Here is a 17,696-nt window from a genome sequence, read left to right as displayed (position 1 = left end):
ACTCCTAAGCAATGGTAGAACACTGGTCTGCAGTTTGTAACTATACTATTTGGGTCATTTGTGCCAAATGATGGGTCGGGAAGGAGATATGCTTGGTTACGGGAAAGGGTTTGCCCCAGAACATTTGCTTGCATCATGCACACAGCAGAAGGACATGTGGCCAATGTGGGTTTTCTTCTTCTTGGTGTCTTAGGGGCTCTTGTTCCAGCTACTCCCTGTGACTCCCCACTGCTCCGCATTCTGCCATATCCAGCGATAGTTTATGACACAATTCACCAGGCAGCAAGCCATGTGCCTCTTACAGACAGCAATTAGGAGAAAGGAAAGGCCGAATTACAAGGTATTTGAAAATGCAGTTCGAAAAATTCAGATATTATTTTCACTTACCTCCTGGTGAAACAAAAATCTATGTATTCATCCAAAAGCAGACAGCTAACTCTGGGGTCATTCAGAGTCAACAGTTCAGTCAACATAAAAACCAACTACACAGTCAATGTCAAGCATGAAAATCCATTAAACCAGAAGTCTTATTTTTTTTTCTTCATCAAAAAGAATCCTTACCTTTTCTTTGGCTTTCCTTTTTGTTCCTGCATCCATCCACTCATTTTCTTTCTCTAGCATGTCAATAAAGGCCCAGCGAACGCCCTCAATCAATTCCTCCATCTACAAGAAAACACCCAAAGAGGGAACGTCAAAGCCAAGAAGCTTCAGTCAAGGTTTTCTGGAACAAAACTGGCTTGCAAGAGAAATGACTCTTTACTCAACATGGTAAGTAAGGGGTTCTTTCAGCTTGACTCCATGCTCTGGCAACACTTCTTTTTCCAGGAAAATTCCCCTTTTTTCCACCACTAAAAGATAACTAACCAGGCCCAGCATGGTGGCTCATGCCTGTAATCCCAACACTTTGGGAGGCCGAGGCAGGTGGATCACTTGAGCCCAGGAGTTCGAGACCAGCGCGGACAACATGGTGAAACCCCATCTCTACCAAAAATATAAAAATTAGCTGGGCATGGTGGCTCATGCCTGTAATCCCAGGACTTTGGGAGGCTGAGATGAGCAGATCCCTTGAGCCCAGGAGTTCAAGACCAACATGAGCAACATGGCAAAAACCCATCTCTACAAAAAATATAAAAATTAACTGGGTGTAGTGGTGAATGCCTTAGTCCCAGCTACTCAGGAGGCTGAGGTGGGAGGATTGCTTGAGCCCAAGAGGTGGAGGTTGCAGCGAGCCATGACTGCACCACTGTACTCCAGCCTGGGCAACAAAGCAAGACCCTGTCTCCAAAAAATAAAAAACATTAAAAAAAAAAAAAACCATTTCTTTCCATGAGAATAATATGGTGGCCCAGCTATAAAATGAATTATACGGGTATACAGGGATAGGAATTCACCATAGATTATGACAAACCAGTAACTTACCTGTCTGTAGCTACTAAACTAGTTCATCCTTATCAAGGTACCAACTAATTTTAATCATTTAATAAAGGACTGAGAGAGACAGGCAAAGGCATGGGCTGTGCATTTCAGATAGGTATTGCAGAAGAAAGTGAACAGTTGAAAGAGACAACTGTTAACATAGAGAAACGGGCAGGGAGAGTTAGCACCCCAAAGGACACTTCACCAGTATGAATCACACTTATGTCAGGACCCCAGTTCTTTCCAAATTTAGTTCCGTGGGTTAAACTAAATGTTCGGCTGTTCTGTATCATCTCCCTACTCTCCTCTCTACTCCTTGGCAGCTCAGAAAAGTATTGTTATTTCAAATTTAAAAGAGTAAGTATAGGCCAGGGGCAGTGGCTCACCCCTATAATCTCAGGACTTTGGGAGGCCGAAGTGGGAGGATTACTTGGGGCCAGGAGTTCGAGACCAGCCTGGGAACACAAGAAGACCTCATCTCTATAAAAACAAAATTATTTTTAAAAGGCCGGGCATGGTGGCGCCTGCACCTGTAGTCCTAGCTACTCAGGAGGCTGAGGCGGGAAGATCACTTGAGTTCAGGAGTTTGAGGCTGCAATGAGCTATGATTGTATCACTATACTTCAGCCTGGGTGACGGAGTGAGACCTTGTCTCTAAAAAAAATAATAAAATAAAATGGTAGGTCTAAACGGGGCTGCTACAGAAAGGTGGTCTTCTGAAAGGCCTATTGCAAAGCATTTGAACAGTGAGGCCACACCCATAGTGAAGATGTATGTGCCTGGCTTTGCTGCCACTGTCTGTGGACCAGAAGAGAGGACTGGAGGAAAGGAGCTGCTGACACGTCACATTAGAGGCCACCTGCAGCAATGTGAGGAGGCCCTGCCTGTTCATGAATACACACCCCTCAAAATCCGGTTCTCCTGCAGAGATGCTTTGACTTTCTCAATGGGACACCCAAGAAAGAAAAAATACTGGGTTTGGCCCCAGAATGAACTTTTTCATTTGAGAGCATGGGGTTGTAAATCAATTGTTAACATTAACTCTAGAAGAAAAGACATTGAAATGTTTCCTTGGTTCTATAATAAATTGTCAGCATGAAGCTCAAAATAATTTTTTTCTGTTTAATAAGTTTTCAGCTATGTTTTCAGTTCAATAACAGTTGTGAGGGAACCAGAGCTATAAATCAGTGGGCTGGGTTCCATCATATGTAAATAAGAACAAACAGCAGATGGAAGGGGGTCGGGGGAGCTTCACAGCTATTTCTTCCCAACTTGGTAAAAACATTAAAAGAAGAGAAACTTCAACTTGGGATAAAACACAAACTGCTAGAAGAGCAAAGAGCAAAAGGTCCTTTAAAAATCATTAAGTCGATGGTTCTTAACTTTGTCTGCCCATTAGAATCTTTGGAGGAACTTTAAAAAATACTGACAGCTGGGCGCAGTGGCTCACACCTGTAATCCCGGCACTTTGGGAGGCCGAGGCGGGCGGATTACTTGAGGTCAAGGAGTTCGAGACCAGCCTGGCCAACATGGTGAAACCCCATCTCTACTAAAAATACAAAAAATTAGCTGGGTGTAGTGCCAGGCGCCTGTAATCCCAGCTACTCAGGAGGCTGAGGCAGGAGAATCACTGGAACTCGGGAGGCGGAGGTTGCAGTGAGCCGAGATTGCGCCACTGCACTCCAGTCTGGGTGACAGAGCGAGACTCAGTCTCGAAGGAAAAAAAAAATAATACTGACAAAAAATTTCTAAATAAAATAAAAAATCCTGAGGCTTGGGCATCGGGATGCTAGTGTCATTGTTCTGCGGTCCAGCCTCGGCAATGGGAGGGTTTAAAAAGTTCCCCAGGTAATTCTAATGTGCAGTCAGGGCTGAGACCCACTGGACCAGGGGAAACCACTTATTTGACAGATAAGGAAATTGAGGGTCAAGGAGTCTATGATCTGCTCAAGCTGACACAGTTAATGAGGACCAGAGCCAGGACCTGACCAAAGAGCTAAAATAACAGCGGAGAGCTCAGAGCCTCTAGTAGCAACAGAGGATCCCTCCCAAAATCAGAGAGAAGTGCCAGGGAGTGAAAGGGAATCAAGTGAGAGATGCATAAGTCACGATTTCAAACAGAAAACCCACATCAGGAGGATGTTAAAATGACAAGGAAATCTCCGGGGACTAGATTTTTTGCCTATCAGCATGCCTATTTTTTTTTTTTTTTTTTTTTTTTTTTTTTTTTTTTTGAGAATGAGTCTGACTGTGTCGCCCAGGCTGGAATGCAGTGGCATGATCTTGGCTCACTGGTCACTGCAACCTCCACCTCCCAGGTTCAAGCGATTCTTCTGCCTCAGCCTCCCAAGTAGCTGGGATCACAGACATGCACCACCATGCCCAGCTAATTTTTGTGTATTTTTAGTAGAGACGGGGTTTCACCATATTGCCCAGGCGAGTCTCGAACCTCCGAGCTCAGGTGATCCACCCGCCTCGGTCTCCCAAAGTGCTGGGATTACAGGTGTGAGCCACCACGCCTGGCCCTAAGTCTTTAGGGACTCAACATGTAGCAACATGCATTGGCTGGCCCATCATGTTCACAGAGAAAAAGAAATTATATCTTCCCAAATTAGGGAGGGGCAATGGGGAGGGAAAGAAGTGGGTGGACTCAAAGGAGAGACTTAGTGACCAAACCAATGGAAACAGGTGATTCATTTTATGTGGGAAAGTGAGGAACGTAGAGACAGTCAGATTCATTCCTAGGCTTCAGAAAGGTATGGGCAACCACTACCATTCAATAAGACTGAGAAAGTTGGAAGAAAAAGAGGGATGGGGACAGAAGCCAAGCTAGTAGGATGAAGAGTGTATGGGAAGCAAAGACGGCAAGTCGCACAAATTAATTGAGTCTGTCTATGAAGGAGAAAAAGCAAAGATAGGAGAGAAATAGACGTAGGGTTAAGGGAAGCGTCTGAGGGTTTGGAGTTTGGATTTCATGCATATGCTTGCTAATGCTGTTCCTACTGTTTTTGTTGTTGTTGAAAAGCTGAGAGATTTGACTATGTTTAAACACCAATAGAAAGGATCCAGCGAAAAGGAAGAGACTGAAAATATGGGACAAAGCAAGCCATGAGTGGTGTCTCAGAGGGCAAAGGAGGTGATGGGATCCAGGGACTATATGGAAGGATTCACCTTAGACATGAGACAGACTTAGGAGAGGAGAGAAGATTAAAATGATAGACAGGCATGCAGAAGAATCTAAAGACTAGATGTAGAAGGTTGAGAGAGTCCTGGTATAAACGTGGGTCTTTTTCTCCATGAAATAGGATTAAGACCTTCTGCTTAACAGGAGGTTTCTCTAAAAAATTATATTTCTTCACACATGGCTATGTGCATCCTGGCAGCATGAACGTATTACTAGGAAGAGAAGTACAGTAGTACCCCCTTATTCACAATTTTGCTTTCCATAGTTTCAGTTACCTGTGGGCAACTGTGGTCTGAAAATAGTAAATGGAAAATTCCAGAAATAAACAATTCACACATTTTAAATTGCACACCATTCTGATTAGTGTGATGAAGTTTCACGCCATCCCAACCTGTCTGGCCCAGGATGTGAATCACTCTTCGTTTGTCCAGCACCTCCACCCTGTATATACCCACCCAATAGTCACTTGCTAGCTATCTTGGTTATCAGACAGATTATAGGAAGTACATGCATGAGTTCAATACCATAAGATACTTTGAGAGAAAGAGAGACCACATTCACATAACTTTTATTACAGTATATCGTTATAACTGTTCTATTTTATTATTAGTTATTGGTGTTAATCTCTTACTGTGCCTACTTTATAAAATAAACCTTATGATAGCTATCTATGTATAGGAAAAACATAGTATATATAGAGTTTGGTAGTATCTCCAGTTTCATCCACTGGGCAGGGGTGGAGGGGTCTTGGAAAGTATCTGTCTCAGATAAGGGGGATTACTATATTTACAGATAGGGACAAAGAGGACAATAAAAGTTTCCCTCTCAATACCCTGGCCAGGATGTAGCAATAATAGAAAGCACCCAATAAATAATAAAAAGTTGAATATGTCCAAAGAAAATATTTATTTGGGATAAGATGTACAAAAGCAAAACATTTTATTATGTTTTAAAATAAATTATCAAAAAAATAAGCACTCTCCAAGCTAAAAAGATCTTTGGCGAATTTTGGAATTTTTGGATTCCTATGATGAATCTTAAGGTCACTTTGCCCCTGTTCTCTCTGGGGCATTTTTATGGAGTATGTGGTTATTATTAAAATGGGGCTGAGTGTTTCCAGATACCTCTCTCTAAGCAGCGTGGTTTCATAGGACCCTCCCCGTCCAGCATCTCCTAGGCATTAAAATGGCTATCAAATTCATCAAAATTTAATGCATTTTGAAAAGGTTTTCAGGGCAGGTGCAGTGGCTCACGCCTGTAATGCCAGCACTTTGGGAGGTTGAGGCGGTTGAATCACCTGAGGTCAGGAGTTCGAGACCAGCCTGACCAACATGGTGAAACCCTGTCTCTACTAAATACAAAAAAAGAAATTAGCCAGGTATGGTGGCACATGCCTGTAACCTCAGCTACTTGGGAGGCTGAGACAGGATAATCGCTTGAACCCGCGAGGTGGAGGTTGCAGTGAGCCAAGATCGCGCCACGGCACTCCAGCCTGGGCAACAGAGCAAGACTCCGTCTCTAAATAAATAAATAAATAAGAAAAGGTTTTCAAAGCTCTTTGTCTGTAACCCGTTGATTGGCATCCTAAATGAAAATAAAAAGAGGCAAAAAGATTTCAGCCCACTGCCAGAGTGAAAAATGACAAATAGTTTATTCACATGCCACTTCCTGCCTCCTCTGCCTTTTCTTCCACCTCCTCCCCTGCCCCCACCACCTCTGTCTTCCCTGAATCCACACTTCGGTAACTCACTCTTTGTGGCCCTCTCACATTTGTCAAAACGCGGGTAAATCACTTTTTTTTTCCCATGAGCCTCAGCTGCTCTTTGCCCTTGTCTTCTCTGGCACCTCCACTCCCCACACCATCTCCCATCTCAGGTTCTCAATTTTTTTTTTTTTTTTTGGTAGACTTTACAGATTTATTGTCTAACATTTTCTGTGAAATGGTGTTGAACTACCCCAGCTGACTTCAAGAACAAGGAAAATCTTTGAAGGTGATTAATTTCATTGGTTGACATGTCAATGCAAGTAAGAGAAATAATTATTTTAGCATGCTGGAACTAGGAAGATAAATCACTGAACACTTCTGATTTTTATCTTTAGACTGCTCTACAGCATCACATAATAACAAGGCCTTCAGTCAAGTCAAAAACCTGCTGCAATTTTAAAACAAGAAAAAAATAGAGAAATAGTATTTCTTCACCAAACTTTGACCTCACACCTCAACCAGGCAGCAAACAACATTAATAGAAATCCCTTAAAGTGGAAGTCTTAAGGGGAAGTTATCCATAGGAAATATTTATTTAGAGCCAGTCAAAGGTCAAAATAGAACACATAAAAATTAACTCAAGTGTTATTATGGTAAAATCTGCCATATTCAGGGTAAGAGCCCTCTAGGCAAAGCAACCTTTTGTTAAATATCTATTTATTTCAGGGGCAGGGCGCGATGGCTCCCACCTGTAATCCCAGCATTTTGGGAGGCCGAGGTGGGCGAATCACCTGAGGTCAGGAGTTCAAGACCCGCCTGGCCAACATGGTGAAACCCTGTCTCTACTAAAAATATAAAAATTAGCCAGGCATGGGGGCGGGCAACTGTAATCTCAGCTACTCGAGAGGCTAAGGCACGAGAATCGCTTGAACCCGGGAGGTAGAGGTTGCAGTGAGCTGAGATCACCCCACTGCACTCGAGCCTGGGTGACAGAGCGAGACTCTGTCTCAAAAAAATAAATAAATAAATAACTATTTCAGATTTTATGGATCCATACTATAAAAATACAGTTCATTTGGTTGATCTATGGGCAGTTCTTACTTCTTTTCCTCAACCAATGTTATCTAAAAATAGGTTCTTCCTTTTTCATTCTTTGCACCCCAGGATTTTGCCCGTAGTGTTCTACATCAGACACCAGACATTGGTGAGTCACATATGCATAGGCACTTGTTACCCTTCCATCCAGGGCTTTACTTTAATGAGATGCTCCTATCTTAGCAAATTATAAATTATCTCTCCTGCTTCTCTCTTGCCTTCTCCTTACCCTTCCTCTCATCACATGGACATAAGAATTCTGTACTTTGCATAAATGAGTCATGATGGCTCTATTAATACATTTGAAGGGACATATGCCAACATTGCTTTAAGGAGGGATCAGTTTGCCCCATTATCGGTTGTAGTTTTCTTTAAAGCTTTGTCCCTGACAATAAAGGAATCCCGCAAGGCAACTCAAATCCTATCTCATACCCATGAATCCCAAACACTTAAACCCACACTTTCAATTTCCTCTCTGAGTTCCTGTGAGGCTTAAAATCAGAATAATACATACGTGTGTGTTTAACTGTTGCCTTTTCATTTATATTTATTTAGTCTGCCTAACAAGACCCATAAGCTTTGAGAACAGGAACCATGATTTAGATCAAATGAGATCATGAATATGTAAGCAAACAAAACGTATTCTGCTAATTTAAAATTTTGTTAGTTTTATGATTTCATATCTCATGTGATATGATTTTTCACGAGTCCATATCTCACATTCATATCTAATACTAAAATATATAGCAGATGCTCAGTAAATACAAGTTGATCAATTTATGCTTTTTGAAACCTTCAATTGGTACCTAGCAGAGTTGAAATTGAATCAAATATCTTTCATATATGCTAACAGATAACAGTTATTCCAATAGTATAAAGAGAAAATATTAACAAACTCACTCATAGAAAATATGGTGCTGTGCAGATATGATCATGAGATTTAACAACATGAAAGCTGAAAAAGGAAAAAAAAATGCATGGTACCCTTTTAAGGTGAAGTCATTTTTGAAAAGAGAGGTCTACTCTGATTTAGTAATTCAAAGCCTGAATCCATGAATAGAACTTATCAGTGAATAGAAAATCCATCGTTATATTAGGGGACAAGGTTCACAGCAAATGTCTCCAGAATGACTGTAGCCTACTACCAAACACAAACTCTAGTGGAAATCAAGTGACTCAGTAAGTTAGCCTAGTCCATTCTAAAACAGGTGATGTCAACATGGTACATGACAAACAGCTAGGAATGGTTTAAAAATGTAATACATATCTAGTAGGAATAATTATAGGCTAGGAGTTCTGAAAAAGAAAAGAAAGGAAAAAGAAAAAGAATCAGTAAGGTTGACTATGTGCATTAACCTTAAACTAATGTAATGTTAATAAAATTCTTAATGAAAAGGCATAAAGTTGAGTAGGCTTTCCTCTTTAATATACTTAGAAGTTATAATATCTGGAAAAAAAAACATGAGATTAAAATGTTTCCAGTCTTCCCATTGCTCTCGAACAGGGCAAGTTTTCTTGAGTTGTAACCACTGATTAGTGGAATGTGAAAAATGGAAATCATTGTTAATAATTTATGTGGATAACCCTGAAGAAATAGGCTTTAATCTCAGGGAGACTCTTAAAACTTTTCTTTCTGGCAATTGTCACTTTACTAGAAACACAGACATTAAATAAATCAACGCACCAATAAATATTAAATATTCATTAATTAATTACTTATACTATAACTATTTACAAAAATGACCTTGGATTGGCTCCTGATAAAAAATAATGGCAACAAAATAAGTAAAAAGTGACCTATATTGAAGTGGGACATGTGGTTAAACCAGAAAAACTAAGCATAGTTAGAAAATGCTGAGGTTTCTGGCAGCCAAGTGAGTGAATAAATCATATCAGTTTGTCAGGATTAGCAGTGTTACATAGCTATTAAACATTTTGGCAAAAGAAGAAAAAATCAAATTATTTGGTGCTATAAAGTGGGTTATTCTGGTGGTACAGGAGGAGTTTCTCATGTCCTTTTATCTAAAGGCATATATTCATAAGACTCAGGTAGATATTTATATTTGCTGGATATGAACATATAGGCTGTGTTCTAATTTTATAACTCATCTTTTCCTGTTTTCTGCTTTCTAACTTTAAGAGAGGATGGATCAGAAACCAGAATAATATTTACAAGTCAATCAGTCTCAAATAGTCTAGCCTTTGGCTGTGGGTAAATTCTCCCCAGCAAGTAACTATGTCTGGTCACTTCCATTTCAGATCTGTTGGAAGGCATAAATGTTTTCTTTAGGTAAATGGATTTCTAATACAGGGTCTTCACATTCCATAGGTCTGACCAGATCTGCTTCACAAGACTGTGGCTGATAATATGTGGCAAAGGCAACACTGCCCAATGCTAGCCAGAAATGGAGAAAACAAACAAGAAAGGTGAGCCAGTGTGTCATCGTCGTGGCAGCACACTCAAAGACAAGGATAAGAGTAAGTGTTCATACTTATTTTAAAAGAATTCCCAATGAGCTATCTAAATTACTTGTTTTGCTGGATGTTACTTGACCAAAGATTGCATAAACGAGCTGTCACAATTGGGACCTGATGATATTTGTTGTAACAAGATTTAGCCTGTAGAGGGTTATGAAATCTAGACCTATTCTAGAAATGATATGGCCGGGTGTGGTGGCTCATGCCTGTAATCCCAGCACTTTGGGAGACCGTGGAGGGCAGATGACGAGGTCAGGAGATCGAGACCATCCTGGGTAACACAGTGAAACCCCATCTCTACTAAAAATACAAAAAATTAGCCAGGCGTGGTGGCATGCACCTGTGGTCCCAGCTACTTGAGAGGCTGAGGCGGGAAAATGGCGTGAACCCGGGAGGCAGAGCTTGCAGTGAGCCAAGATCGCACCACTGCACTCCAGCCTGGGCAACAGGGCGAGACTTGGTCTCAAAAAAAAAAAAAAGAAAGAAATTATATTTGGCTCCTCGAGTAATTTCATGAGACTCTTATATGAGCCAGACTTGGCGTTAAATGATAGGGTGGGTTCTGGAATGTGGCCGGGGCACTAGCATGAAAAGGATCTTTATTCCAATGAAAGCTACTACACTAGGCACATATGGAGGAGTAGCAACAGCAAAACCCCCCAGGCACCTCCCTCACTCTATGATAAATTAAAAAGAGGCAATCTAAATGCAGAAGTTGCCACAGCCTGTGCCAGGAAGTTGATGTTGTAAATTCTACCTTAATTATTAACAACAGGCATGGCAATATTGGCAATAAGAGTAGCTGACATTCACCGAGCACTTTTTGTGTACCAGGTATTATGCTAGGCCTTCTACATAGATTATATCATTTAATTCTCACCTCAAATGAAAGAAGGAGGTACTACTTTTATCCCTATTTGTGATACACAGCACTGACAGCTTTAATGTCATACCCCTTCATTTATCCACACCCCTTACTGTGTGACTTTGCAGATCCTCTCATTAAAAATGCTGAGTTACAGGTGGCTCATACCTGTAATCCCAACACTTTAGGAAGCCAAGGCAGGCAGATGGCTTAAGCTCACGAGTCCAAGACCAGCCTGGACAACACGCCAAAGCCCCATCTCTACAAAAAAATACAAAAATTAGCCAAGCATCATGGCACACACCTGTAGTCCCAGCTACTCAAGGCTAAAGTGGGCAGATGGCTTGAGCCTGAGCCTGGGAGGCAGAGGCTGCAGTGAGCCGAGATCGCACCACTGCACTCCAGCCTGGGTGACAGAGCCAGACCTTGTCAAAAAAAAAAAAAAATGCAGACCCTATTTCCCTAGTCTATAAATCTGGACTGGCCTTGTGACTTGCTTTGGCCAACAAAATGCAGATATTACATTATGCCTGTCCTGAGCCTAGGTCTCAGGAGACCTCACATGTTTCTACTTGCTCACTTGAACTTCTGCCATCACCATGAGAACATGCACAGGCTAGCCGGCTGAAGGAAGTAAGACACATGAAGCAGAGCCGAGTCATTCCAATCACCTCTGCCAAAGCCAACCTTGATCAGCCAAGCCCCAGAAATTCAAGCCAGCCTGGCCAAAATCAGCAGAGCTGCATGGGGGCCCACGACTGACTCCAGATGCATCAGCAGTAACTGCTTATTGTCAAATGCCAGTGAGCCTTTGTGATTGATTGTTACACAGCATTACCAAAGCAACAGAAACTCTTGCATCATTTATAACAGGAAAACAAGCTCAAAGAAGTTAACTGATTTGCCCATGTTGGTAAGAGCAGAGCTGGGCTATGAGCTTTCAATGCAACTTTGCAGAAAATCAGATGTAATTTCTATATTAGGTCAATATTTTCTAAATATATTAAAAAGCCCTTAAAAAACCAAATTATCATGGTTTGCCTTAATTTGGACAGATCTTCAGCAAAGTTTCTCTGGAAAGTGATCTTGATAATAATAACCAACACCACTTACTAGACAAACAGAAACAGGGGCATTTAGTAGCCAAAGAGAATATCCTTTCTTTCACAATTTGTGATGAAGGGACCATTGTCTTTATCTGTACAGTGGCTTTACTGAGAACAACCTTTGTGAGCAGCTGAATTTGCAAGGAACGAAAAACTCCTCAGTATAAGGGCAATGCTATAATGCATGACACTGACTTTCATGTGACTTCTGCCATCAACGTTACAGTTACATCTTATTTACTCAACCACTGAGAGAAACAGTGAGCGAGGGAATTGGAGAATTTAAAGAATATTAATGGCAGTACATCAATTCAATTATGTTAGCTCACTAATGAGGTGAACTTCTAGTGTATTGAGGTTGCAGGTTCAAACTCCGCCACTGCAATTGGACCCACGTGGGTATTTAAGTCTTCGACAGCAGATGTAGCAGTATGGGGTGGGAGGAGAATTCTTTTCTTAGGATAAGAATTACTATTGGAATTGCTCAGGCAGAGAGCAGCTCAGAAAAAAATGGAAGATATTTTAGGTCATCCATGGCATTACTTGGGGACATGAACAATGTCTTTAAAGAGAAATAGAATAGCTGCTAGAGTGCAGGAGAAATTAGTGAATTGTTCTACATAGGGAGTCAAGTTTTAGTTCTTCACTTAATAAAGTCTGAGTCTGAAGTGTAATAGATTTGCTCTGCTTTAACTAGATTAACCTTCTGCATATAGAATGTTTTAATATATGATAGGAGATCAGTGACTTTAGCTTTGATCTGAGGGCTGACAAAGACTCTCTCCTTGACCAAAGTTTAGTCAGGCTCCTCTGAGCCCTCTTCTCAAGTACGTCTTGCCCTTACCCTCCTCCCAGCCTCCCACCCCCATCCTGTCCTCGTCAAGCCTGTCTAGTCCAGTTGTAGCAAGAATCCTGCGAAGTCACTTTAGAAAGAATCCCCATCCTGATCACCTTGGCCTGCTTCCACAAGAATCCTGTCAAGTTGGTTTAGCAAGAATTTCCCTGCTCTTGATGTCTCCTCTTCATCATTTTCCATCCACTGACCCCCTCGTTCTCCTCACTGGCTATAAATCTCCAGCTATCTTTGCTGTATTTAGAGTTGGGCCTAATCTTTCTCCCCTGTTGCAATAGACTTGGCACCTCTTGAAATAGTCCTGAATAGTCTTCATTACTATTTTAACAAGTGTCAAAATAATTATATGCTTTAGCAGGGTTTACTCCATAACAAAAATGCAGAAAATTTGAGAGAGCAGCAAAAAAAATATCTACTGGCAGAGATGAGATACATGAATAAAGATAAGTAGTTCGGGGACATAGTGTCTACAATGAAACAAACCAAGACATGGTTTATACAGAAGAACTTAGCCCAGCCAAAATGTTCACATGGGAACTTCAGCTTTACTGAATTTTTTAGAAACTAGAGTTAAAGCAACAAGGCCTTTTTTCCCATCAACACAATAGAAAAAAATTTCTTTGATGTATATATTCACATTTCTGCCTTAGTAGAGAATGGTAAACATTTTTTTTAAACTTTGATAATAAATCTTACAGAGCCTTTGGGTTACCACTGCAAACATCAAGGATCACTCCTTAGAATGATGTACGTACAAAATACGAGAAATTGAGCTCAGTGTGTAGACTGAGCCAAAGATATACCTGCAAAGTTGTTCTTAGATTAAATCAATAGTAGCTTGCTTCTTATCGTTTCCATCTTTCTCCTGAGAATTATATGAATACAAAAATGTGATGTCAACTGGTTGGATTTGAATTCGGTTTCCACTACATTTATATTTAAAATTTTGAAATACTGGAAGCCAAACCTATTCCAACTGTTTCCTACCTCTGAAATGTTAAAAAATATGAAAGTGTGCCTTTTTAGGATCTTAATATTAGAATAATTTGCTAACAAGGGTAATTATAAGATAAGCCACTAAGAAGGTCCTGGTCTCCTCATATTCATAAAACTGGCAAAGATTCAAGTGTCTTCAGAGAGAAGCAAGGGAATGGAACACTGGTTTCCATGTAGATTGTCTGGGCTTGAACCCCACCTAAGCCATTTTCAAGCTATGTGACTCCAGAGAATTTACTTCAACTCTCTGAGCCTGTTTCCTCATCTGGAAAATGAGGGCACTAACAGCAGTAACAGGGTCATTGTGAGGATAAGTGAGTTCACACACTGAAAGCACTTAGAAGAATACCAGACAGCTAGTTAAACCTCAGTGAAAGCTAACTGCTACTGTTATTATCATCACCACATTTTAAAACCAATATGTCCTGACCATCACAGTCACAACTAGGCCCATAGTGACAATCCCTTCATTCCCTGGCCTTCGTTGGAAACTTCACCTGCCCTCCATGGACATGAGTATCTATCTGGGGCACTTACTTATACATTACAGATATAAGTAATAATAACAATAATAATCAAACAAGGCCAGGCGTGGTAGCTCACGTCTATAATCCCAGCACCTTGGGAGGCCGAGGCAGGGAGATCACTTAAAGTCAGGAGTTCAAGACCAGCTTGGCCAACATGAGGAAACCCCATCTCTACCAAAAAAAAAATACAAAAATTAGCTGGGCGTGGTGGTGCACACCTGTAATTCCAGCTACTCATGAGGCTGAGGCACAAGAATGGCTTGAACCCAGGAGGCAGAGGTTGCAATGAGCCAAGATCATGCCACTGCACTTCAGCCTGGGTGATGGAGCAAGACTCTGTCTCAAAAAAAAAAGAAAAAGAAAAAGAAAAAGAAAAAGACAAGAGTATTAAAAAATAAAAATAAATAAAAGAGAAAATTAGCAAGTGATAACTTTAGACATCCTTCTTAAACACAACTAATCCTCTCTCCTGCCATTCAGGTCATGAGTATATGGATCAGGGCTTGTCACAGTGGAACGAGAGCATCATCTCTATTTACGGTGATGATACATCATCAGTTCTCTAGGGAAGTCCCACCTCCATGTAACTTTCCACAAAAGTAATATTAAATGCTTAGCTAATGGAATATGTTTTAAAATTATAAATAATCTTCATCTAAATAAGATAAAAAATTAAAGAAGTCCTCTGATAGACAAGGTTATGATTTTTAGTTCTGGAGAATGGGGGAAGAAAGGGAGGTAAGGAGGGAGAAAATGTTAATATAAAAGTCAGTGGAGGCCAGGGGTAGTGGCTCATGCCTGTAATCCCAACACAGGGAGGCAGAGGTGGCAGTGAGCTGAGATCATGCCACTGCACTCCAGCCTGGGCAACAGAGTGAGACCCTGTCTCAAACAAAAAAAAATGTGGCTTATATTCTAGTTCAGTTGGATAGTGCTACTTTGGACTGCAAAGACAAAGCAACACTTGCAGCCAATCCCACATGCATTAAGGCTCTGTCCCACCAGCTGGAAGGCAAGGGATTGTACTATGTGACCTCTTTTGGTGGCTTTCTGTTGAAGGACTCTCCTTTTCTGCATGCTATTCTTCTCATTTCTAATTAAATTTGCTAAATTCCCATGGTTATATGTGTGAATGAGTATGAGAGTGTTGGTGTATCGGTGTGTCCAAATGCACACTTGGATGTGGGAAGTCTTAATGAAACAGAAAGGTAGAATTATGTGTTTTCCCCAGTGAAAAAGAGGAGAACCCTGATAGGTAGGAAACCTCAATGTGAACTGCTGTCTCCTACTCACTCTCTAGAACAGAGGGTGCCAACCACAGGCAGATGGGCCAACTCTGTCATCAAGAGGTTCTCAAAACAGAGATACGGAGGAGAAGTGGGGCCGCAGTCTCTTAGTAAAACCTAAGTATCAGTTTTCAAAAGATAACTACATAGTTGGTGGGTGGGGAACGAAGCCTGGAGGTCCCAACACAGGGTTTTTCACAGTCCATTTAAACCAATCTGAATCACAGAAATGTTCAATGATCTGAAAATTAAAGCAGTTACTTGCACTAATGTAACCAGTTTTGGTAAACAAAGTACTGCTACTCATGTCAACTGGCCTGGCCTGCTCTTGTGAGTCATCAGGGCTTTTTTCTTTTTTTCTTTCTTTTTTTTTTTTTTTGGTGCTCTTTACAAACAAATGAATCATGAGAAGACCTTGCTGCTCAAAGTGTGGTCCATGACCAGCAGCAGCAGTCCCACCTGGAACCTTGTTAGGTAAATTCTTGGGTCCTACCCCAAACACAACTTTAAAAAAAAAAAAAAAAAAAAAAAAAAGAACCTTGTTAAAATGCAATGAGAATCTGCATTTTAACAAGCAGATGCTCACATGATTTGTGTACACATGTAAATTTGAGACGGTACCTGAAGTTTAAGCTTCTGACTGTATTCATTTGCTTAACAAACTTTTTTGGTAAATAAACAATGGCAGCCTTCCATCTGAGTTAGGATCTCTGGAATTTGCCCCTTTGGGGATCTTTCTGCTTTTCTTTTTCTTTAGACTGTAGCTAATAATACTGAATGTTTTTCAAGTAAGTCAGTGGTTCCAGGTGGTTCTCGGATGGGAGCCCTGTAAAAAAAAAAAGGCTATAAAAGGCCAGATACTTCTAAGTTTCCAACCTAAGTATTCCCTGAGGCAAACAGCTTCAGCACAAGGGAGGCAAATAATTTTACGTTAAAGAGATGAGTATCTGCCTAACTACCAAACTACCCCCATGTACATCAAAATAAGGGGGAAGATGCCAAAATTAACTTTACTTTAGAATGTCACACCCTGACACAAGGAAAAGGGACTTTCACATCAAAACTGAGAAAAACAAGTTTAATCCACATACTTTTCATATTAGTTAAAATTCTTCTACTGCCAAAAAATCTGCTATGATTTTTTAAATCTTTCATTATCCTTTAATTGTTTTTATAGCCTTCCCAGAGATTATAATATTACTACTGTGATTATCTGATAAGATCTCAATCTATTTACTCTGACCAAGGAGCAAAAGAAAACACGCAATGAGAATATTGAGTATTTTGAAATAAGCCATTAATTCTTCAGTGGAATTATTTGCAAGGGAACTTTCAGGTTCAAACATAAAGTCTCATACTTAGACAGTAAAAACAAGTTAACATAGGTCAATTTGTTCCCAGACCAAACTGAGGGTCAGGCTGCTATTTCTCACCGCCCAATAACGAGATGCAAATGAACTGGGGAAGAAGAGAGTTTTATTTTCTGCCACTGGTTACAGGGAGAAAGCCTGGAAATTATTACCAGATCAACTCAAAGTTACAAAGTTTTCTAGAGCTCATATACCTTCTAAGCTGTATGTCTACGTGAAAGTGTGCATTCGTCGAAAGACATAAGTGATTAAGTTCTTTTAATCTATAACTAGGTCTGAGTCTTGAAGACCTTCTTCTGGAGCCTCAGTAAGTTTACTTAATCTAAGTGGGTCTAGGTACTGTGGTGATTACCCTTATCTTGTCTCCTGCTAAATCGTAAAGGTTTGGGGAGTTCCTTCAGACCCCAATAAACTTGTTTGTGGAGGCCTGTGGAGTTTCTTCAGACCCCCAATAAAACTTGTTTAATCCTAAAAGGGTCCTGTTAAGAATTCATTCATTATCTTGTCATGCTTCAAGACCCAGGAAAAGCCTAGGCAAAACTCTTGGTGGGCTCTTTGTTACATTCCAGCCTTTGTGTATGGGCAGTGGCTCAATCAGCTTTTAATGTTTAACCTAGCTACTCAGTCCGTGCTGGGTCAGCTGTGATGGAGGCCTGTGTTAGTGAGACCTGGCCTGCCACAAATGTACTTAGATATGGTATTGCAAAGCAAACTTCAGTGCATGATACATAATCATGTATTATGTATCAATAATGACTATGTACTGATACATAATAGCAACCATTTGGTATTATTATGTATCACTACATGATACC

General features: G+C 40.6%; 1 protein-coding gene across 1 annotated transcript in view; it reads right to left on the bottom strand.

Moving 5' to 3' along the window:
- Positions 1–17,696, bottom strand: part of PHEX (phosphate regulating endopeptidase X-linked) — a 214,274-nt gene that overhangs the window by 115,938 nt on the left and 80,640 nt on the right. Inside the window, exon 12 of the mRNA XM_055268323.2 lies at positions 562–663. Within this exon, the coding sequence (XP_055124298.1) occupies positions 562–663 (102 nt within the window). The remainder of the gene's footprint in view (positions 1–561; positions 664–17,696) is intronic.

The sequence above is a fragment of the Symphalangus syndactylus genome, chromosome X, assembly GCF_028878055.3.
Source record: "Symphalangus syndactylus isolate Jambi chromosome X, NHGRI_mSymSyn1-v2.1_pri, whole genome shotgun sequence".
Classification (NCBI taxonomy): Eukaryota; Metazoa; Chordata; class Mammalia; order Primates; family Hylobatidae; genus Symphalangus; species Symphalangus syndactylus.
The sequence above is the reverse complement of the archived record's forward strand: the minus strand, read 5'-3'. Positions and strand labels throughout refer to the sequence as shown.